The sequence below is a fragment of the Octodon degus genome, unplaced genomic scaffold (assembly GCF_000260255.1).
Source record: "Octodon degus isolate 3935 unplaced genomic scaffold, OctDeg1.0 scaffold00184, whole genome shotgun sequence".
NCBI classification, from domain to species: Eukaryota; Metazoa; Chordata; class Mammalia; order Rodentia; family Octodontidae; genus Octodon; species Octodon degus.
This window is the reverse complement of record NW_004524760.1, coordinates 1,244,472-1,252,195: the sequence shown is the minus strand read 5'-3', so window position 1 is coordinate 1,252,195 and position 7,724 is coordinate 1,244,472. Positions and strand designations below refer to the sequence as shown.

Sequence of the window (7,724 nt, the reverse complement as noted above, 5' to 3'; positions counted from 1 at the left end):
GTTCCTTGCACCTGCACCAAATCAGAGCCGGACGCTCCTCAGAGAGCGCACCCCTGCGCCGCCCGGGAGCTGCGACCCGGCCCCACCGGGACTTTTAACCGAGCCTCGTGGCAGGGCGGGGCCACGCGTGATTGGCCATGGGGCCGGAGCAGGGGGCGGGGGCGGGGGCGGGCCCGGGCGCCGACGCTGCGCCTCCGTAAGAGCGAGCGGTGGGGCGCGGGCCCCGGATTGAGCCCTCTCCGCCCGGGGTTGCGGCGCGCGCGGGTCTCTTGCAGGCGCGCTGTGAGGAGCAGGCCGAGAACCCGGCACGGCGCCGGGCGCAGGCGGCCTCCTGCAGTGCACTGAGGCCTGCGCGCCGGTCCTCTGGCGTCAGGTCGCTGCGGTCGCCTCCGGCCATATCATGGCCCTGAGGGCCGAAGGCGCCAAGCTCGACTGCTTTGAGGTGACGCTCAAGTGCGAGGAAGACGAGGACGATGACGAGGCTGTGGTGGTGGCCGTCATCCCGCGACCAGAGCCGATGCTTAGAGGTGAGGATGGGAGGGGACCCTGCTTCCGCCTCGCGGCCCGGGTTCGGCCTGGTCCCTCTCCCTGCGGCCGCGGCGCCCCCTCCTCCAGCCTGCGCCCTCTCTCGCTGGTCGGGCCCGGCGCACTCTTGCCCCTCCCCCTTCTGGCTGGACTCTCCGGGCTCCCCGAATCCCCCTCCCGCACCTACCCCCGCCCCGCGTCTGGAGACTTCCATCTGCACCCGGCGCGCTCCGGATCTTCCGGTGCCCGAGCGCCCCTCGCCCGGGCCCAGCTCCTGAGGCCGGATCCCCACGGAGCTGAGTGTCGGTGGCCGCCGCCTCCCAGCGCGGCCTGGCCGGGCAGTGCCCTAAGCCGAGGGGCGGCGAGGCCTCTAGGCCTGAGGCGGGGCGCGGCCGCCGGATGCCCTGAGGGCAGGCGCTTGGCCACCCTCGGAGAGGTACGCTTTGAGAGAGCCCCTCCCCAAGTATAAGATTTTCTAATGCGCCGGGCCTCCCAGTTTGGTTAAGCCACAGGTGTGAAGGTTGTAGAGTTGGCCTGTGAATGGAGGGGTAAATAGCACCCAGTTTGGAAAAAGCGGTGCTTACTGAGGAGAGGAAGCACTAAGCCACCAAAAGGAGCTTAGCTATGAGAGGGGATTTGAGGAGAGATCTGGGAGCTCTGGTTCTCCCTCTCTCCCTCCTCTTCACTGATTTCTTTAGTCCTTAGGAGCTTGCAGACCTTAACAAAACAAAAGAGCTACCTTTGTGAAAGATTTAATCATGGAAATGCAAATAATATCGACATTCTTTAGTATCCCCTTCCCATGGGGAGATAGTACCCAAAAGAGGTTGAGAGCAAGGCCATTTATTGTACTTTGCTTGAATATAAGGTTGTCCTGCACTGCGTAATCCTTTTGAATCAGGAGTATAGGATTAGTGAGGGAAATAAAGGCAGCATCCCTCAGAGCACTCAGACCAACACATTGTTTTCCTGCTTGTGCTCATATTTATGGAGTGCTCGGTCTGCTACTATCAAAGGCTGTCTCAGTTAATCCACTCAACATCCCTGCAAGGGGGCCCACATCCCCTCTCAGGAAGGAAATGAAGTCTGGAGAGGTTCATTCATTCAACCAGTGTTTATTGCTACTGGCCACTTAATGTTTGCCAGGCATTGTCTTAGACTGGGAATGATGACAGTGGTAAACAAACCAGATGAAGTCCTGGCTTTGTCAAATATATGTGTCCCCATTGCAGACAGACAGGTAAATAAGAGTTTGGATATCAGGTTAGTGTTTTAAAGAACACTTAAAGGAGAAAGGAGGGGTAGTTAGGACAGACTTTAACTATGTAAACTTTTACAGTTTACTCCTGAAAGGGAGTAAACTGTGGATCCAACTGTGGAGATAGCTAGAGAAAGAGCGTTGCAGATATAATAGCAAGTGCAGAAGTCAGTAAGTCTTAAGACTGAAGCTTCTGGGACAATTTGGGGTATGAAAGAAAGTAAGTCCACTGTTTTTGGCCTGAACAAGTGAAAGGAACATCTTCCTGTTTGAGATTTAAATGACTAAGTATAGGCTTATTTATGGCAGTTTTGGATTAGATTGGATTTTGGTTAAAGTTGAGATCTATATTATAAATTCAAGGAGAAAGACCAGCTAAGCAAGTAGGTGGGTACATTAGACTGGGTTTTATGAAAATGCTACTGCAGGGCCAGCCAGATAGCTCAGCAGATTAAAATGCCTGCGCCTGCTTAGGGGCCGGGGAGATGGCTCAGTAGAATAAACGCTTCCCTGGTGAGCCCAAGAGCCTGAGTTCAATTCCAGGTTCTGGGAAAAAAAAAAAAACACCCCGCCTGCTTAGGCCCAGCTATTGGGGTTCAATCCCTAGCGTGCAGTGAAGGCCCTGAGAGGGCGACTGAGACTGGGCGTGGTGGCACTCGCCTATAATAATCCCAGAGTTTGGGAGCCTGAAAATAGGATCACTATAAGTCTGATCTGCATAGTGAAACCCTGTAGACCCTGTACTAAACACATTAAAAAGAAAGAAAGAGGGGCCGGGGAAATGGCTCAGTAGAATAAGCACTTCCCCGTCAAGTGCAAGGGTTTGAGTTCAATCCCCGGTTCCACCAAAAAGAAAGAAAGAAAATGCTACTGCAGGACTGGGGTGATAGTTCGGTAGAATAAGCGATTGCCTGGCAAGTACAAGATCCTGAGTTCAATCCCCAGTATTGCAAAAAAAGAAAAGAAAAGAAAATGCTACTTTAAGTGTGAATATAGGGGTTGTCAGCAAGTTGACAGGGAGGTGAGACTAACAGGCAGGAAGCTGACAGAACAGGTCCAAGAACTAATTCCTAAATACTTGTATTTACAGCTTAGAGATTGAGACTGTCCCCCCAGCCCCTTTACACACTATATTCAGTGCCACTACCCACCAGATACTGTCCTTGATGCTAGAGATTTAGTTGCAAAGCATCAAAAATCTTAAGCTGCTGTTCTAGGAGTGTAACTCAGTTGGTGAAGCAGTTGTCCACCCTGCATAAAGCTCTGGGTTCAATCCCTAGCACGGCAAAAACAAACAAAAAGATGATTTGCTGTTGTCAGCGTTTGCAAGGGAATAGATTTAATATACGACACATAATTTATAGGATTATTTTATGTAGTCAAACGTAAGAGTGCAGGAGATCTGTCCACACACTAATAACCCAAAGAATTCAGCTGAGGGCCTGGGTCCCATGGCAGTGTTTTTCACAAGTCCAGCTGGAGGTGTAGAGCCCATGACAATGTCTTATGCAAGTCTGTATCAAGGATCTGCACTGGGAAGGCCCAAAGACTAGTGATGTAAGCTAGAAAGTCTGTGCCAGTGGGGTGAAGGATCTGTGTCATGAAGCTGAGAGATTTGCAGTAGAACCAGGAATTGACACTCAAGGTAAGAACTGGAGCTCCCCTGAAGAAAACTGCAGCCATCCTCTGCAACAGCAAGGACCCAAGCTTTTCCAATAATGAGGACAGTTGAGTTTGTATCAGAAAAACCAGCATGACAAGCTGCTCCAAGAGGACCAACAGCATACCATCTTCCCCTCCACTTCTCTTTTTATGCTATTGGCAACACTCTTCAGGTGCTTCCAAAAAACTCCACTAATTCAGTTCAGGTGGGTGTTGCAAGTTGACCACCACATATACTGTCATTAAACATTCAATTGAAAGGAGCAGAGTGCCCACGGAAAACACAAAAGGTTGTACTATGGAGGAAACTGAAGAGATGCTTAGACCAGGAAGATCACAGTCTCCTTCACAGTGGCAAGAAGATGGTTCTTGGGGCTGGGGAGATAGCTCAGCAGCTTCAGTGCCCACCTGGCAAGTACAAGGTCCTGAGTTCGATCCCCAGTACCAAAAAAACAAAACGAAGTAGATGGTTCTTCATCATTGACCTGGAGGGTTATGCAAGAGAGAGCCATGCAAATGTCTGAGAAGCTATAATGAGGTTTTCAGATAGGTGAGAAAGAGCCTCAGGGCAATAAAAGAAGAGGGCTGGGGTGTAGCTCACTGGTAGAGCACTTGCCTAGAGTATGTAAAGCCCTGGGTTCCACTCCCAGCTCTGCAAAGGGAAAAAAAAAAATGAACAAAAAAAGATCAGTACTTTGGATGCCAAATGATGAAAATTAAGACAAAATGATAACAAATGAAATTGAATTGCCCATGGGGTTTGGTATTGGGGCTCTCCAGGACAGTAGAGAGGTGAGAAAGAAAGCCCATTGAGGCAGAGAGATCAGGGTCGAAGGACACAGGAGACAAATGCAACCCTGTTGGAACACAAATCACCTGGTCCAAGCTGAGGTTCAGATCCATTCCACATTCCACCTCTTCTACACAGCTCATTCCCCTTGTTAGAGCTCCTGTGTTTATATTTTGTCCTACCCTCCTGTGTTGGGAGATGTACGTCCATGAGAAGTCATCAGTACTTTACTGAAGCCCTTAACTGCCAGGCTGACTCAGGTCTGGCCTATGCCAAACTGAAAGCGATTTCTGCCCTGTCTGAGCTCATAACCTGCACGTACAGGGTAATGACACATAGCCACATTGCAACAAGACCATCACTGCAGATGCTCTGGGAACATGATAGAAAGAACTGCTGTAGCTATGTGCCAAGTCCTGTGGAGACAATAAGATTAAGTTTGGCCAGGACGTACACCTGTACTCCCAGCACTCAGGAACCTGAGGCAAGAGGATCACCTTGAGTTTGTGGCCAGAAGACTACATAGTTCAAGGCCAGCCTGGAATATGTAGCAAGACCCTCAGGGAGAAATAAAAGCTGTGGCCTAGAAGTCAGATAAAAGTAGGACAGGCTGTTTGGAGAAGCCTCATGGAGATGACCACCTGTTAGGTCTGGGCAGCTTGAAACACAGTCTCATGGAAAGTGGGATGCCCAGGACTTCAGAAAGTATACAGGCAGTAGTAAGATGTGTGCATCATGACTCATGCTCTGGGATTCTGAGCATTCTAAGTGTCATGAGCATTGGTGCCCTTATTCACCGTATTCTCTTTGCTCTGCAGTGACTCAACAGGAAAAGACCCCACCACCTCGGTCCAGCTTGCTGGAAGCAGGTGGTGATGGTTGTGAAGAGCCCAAGCCACAGATGTCTTGGGAGCAGGAATTCCTGGTGGGGAACAGCCCAGGAGGCAGTGGGCGGGCTCTGTGTATGGTGTGTGGGGCTGAGATCCGGTCTCCCTCAGCCGACACTGCTCGCACACACATACTGGAGCAGCATCCCCACACCCTGGACCTGAGCCCCTCAGAAAAAAACAACATCCTAGAAGCCTGGAGTGAAGGGGTGGCCCTTTTGCAAGATGTCCATGCTGAACCGCTGTCTCCACCAGCTTCAGGTAGTAGAGTGGGGACGGGCAGGTGGAGGGAAAAACTAGGCTGAAGGGAGCCTGGCAGCTCATCAGACTTGTGCCCTCTCAGAGTCAGGCCGTGACATTGAACCAGACCCCAGCTCCAACCCTGACCCTCCTGGGACACCAGCAGAGATTGTGGTCCTACTGGACTCAGAGGAAAACCCATCCCTTCCTAAAAGGATTCGGCCCAGGGGCCTCCGCCCCCTCGAGCTTCCTGGTCAGTCGGGGGTGGGGAGTGGGCACAGGGTGAAGCAGACTGTTCTGGACTGCTTCTGGGAGGGTATCCTTGGGAATCCATTGGGGCCTTTTAAAGATGTAAGGTTTCTCTGCAGCTGCCCCTGCCACAGAGCCCGGAAATAAGAAGCCTCGTGGCCAGAGATGGAAAGAAACTCTTGGGGAAGAGCCTGTCAGGAAGAAGAGAGGCAGGCCTATGACTAAAAACCTGGACCCTGATCCTGACCCTGACCCAGGTGAGGGGCAGTGGGGCAGGAGGTGGGGAGGGAGAAATAGGCTCTGGTAACAGCACTGCAACAAGTAGCCCAGGTCTGCAAGGGGAGTAGGGCAGGCTGAAGGCACCTGCAGCTCTCCTGAGGCTTGGGGCTTGGGTCTTTGGATTGGATTCTAGGGTCCTCTATTCTCAGTTCCTTCCTGTCCTCCTTTTCAGAACCCCTGTCTCCCGACTCACCCACAGAGACATTCGCAGCACCAGCCGAGGTCCGACACTTCACTGATGGCAGCTTCCCCCCTGGCTTTGTCCTCCAGCTCTTCTCTCATACCCAGCTCAGGGGTGCAGATAGCAAAGACTTGCCTCAAGAGAGCAAAGCAGCAGCAGAAGGCCAAGCCCAAACAGACAGCCCTTCTCCAGGTGAGCCATCCCCAGAGGGCACAGCCAGGAAGAGGTCAGCCTGGCAACATGGGTTTGGACCTCCTAAGGCTGTGCTGCACCAGAGCCCAGGGTGGTGGTGGTTGGTGTTCAGGTCCCCAGGGATGCAGGCTAAGGGAAGGGGACTCAGGTGACAGAGGCTGCCCAAAGAGCTCAGTGTTTCTGATTGTCCTTCGGAGAATCCTGGAGTTGGTTGTTAAAATAGGGTGGTCCAGTGTCCCCACAACCAGCTCTATAGACAGAAGGATCCTGGAGCCTGAGAGATACGCACCTTTCCCTAGTGGAGTAGGGACCCAAGTGGGGGTACTCAACAATTCAAACAGGTATCAAGAGAATAAACAGGAGATGAGCAGTGAACAGACACCCACATAGGGATCTAGCTCAGTAAATTGCTAATAATGGCAGCAGGTAGGCAAACGTTTATGTCTTATGTCATACTCCTCTGATTGTAAGAAACTCAGATGCAGCCAGGTATATGGTGCGTCCTAGCACTCTGGGAGGCTGAAGCAAGAGGATCACAAGTTAAAACCCAGTCTGGGCAATTTAGTAAGACACTGTCTCAAAAATAAAAAGGGCTGGGACCAGGAATGTAACTTAGACCAATGGCCCTAGGTTCAAATGCCACAAAAAAGGGAGAGAAACCTATATGTAATTTTATTTGATCATTACAAAATAATAGTAAAAGGCCAAGTGTCCATCTTTCCCAGATGGAGAAACAGTCTCCAAGAAGTGATTCCTTCTTGGGCTGGGGAGATGGCTCAGTGGAATAAGTGCTTCCCTGGCAAGCGCAAGGGCCTGAGTTCAATCCCCGGTTCCGCAAAAAAAAAAAAAAAAAGTAATTCCTTCTTGTGTTCTTTGTGCAAAAGGGTCCAAAATGGATCTTCAGGGGCTGGAGAGATGGCTTAGTAGAATAAGCGCTTCCCTGGCAAGCACAAGGGTCTGAGTTCAATCCTCGTTTCTGCCCCCCCTCCCCCCCAAAAAAAAAAAAAAATCTTTGGGCTGGTGAGATGGCTCAGTGGTCTAAAGTGCCTACTTAGAACAAGCTTAGCAAAGTACAGGGACCGCGGTTCAATCCCCCAGCACCACATCCCCCTGATGGGCTGAGCTGGCCACACACACACACACACACACACACACACACACACATAAATAAATAAATAAAATTAAAAAAAAAAAACAAAAGCAGTAAATAGCATTCATTAAAATTGTGTGTTACAGTTATTATTTCTCAGAAGGTATACTCTTGATGCATTAAATATAGCTAACAAATTTTTTTGTTTGTTTGAGACAAGGTCTCTCATATGCCATTTAGGCTGACCTTGAACTCCTCATGTAGCCCAGGCTGGCCTTGAACTCAACAGAGATCTGCCTGCCTCAGCCTCCAGAGTACCAGGCATGTACCACTATGGCTGGCTCAACAATTCTTTTTTTTTTTTTTTTTTT

General features: G+C 50.7%; 1 protein-coding gene across 2 annotated transcripts in view; it reads left to right on the top strand.

Annotated features, from left to right (window-relative positions):
* Window positions 1-202: 202 nt before the first annotated feature.
* Spindoc (spindlin interactor and repressor of chromatin binding) overlaps window positions 203-7,724 on the top strand; it is a 16,061-nt gene continuing 8,539 nt past the window's right edge. For both annotated transcript variants that reach the window (XM_004643788.2, XM_023703988.1), the window contains exons 1-5: window positions 203-527; window positions 5,054-5,383; window positions 5,466-5,615; window positions 5,731-5,868; window positions 6,063-6,263. In XM_004643788.2, the coding sequence (XP_004643845.1) occupies window positions 401-527; window positions 5,054-5,383; window positions 5,466-5,615; window positions 5,731-5,868; window positions 6,063-6,263 (946 nt within the window). In that variant the 5' untranslated portion in view covers window positions 203-400. The remainder of the gene's footprint in view (window positions 528-5,053; window positions 5,384-5,465; window positions 5,616-5,730; window positions 5,869-6,062; window positions 6,264-7,724) is intronic.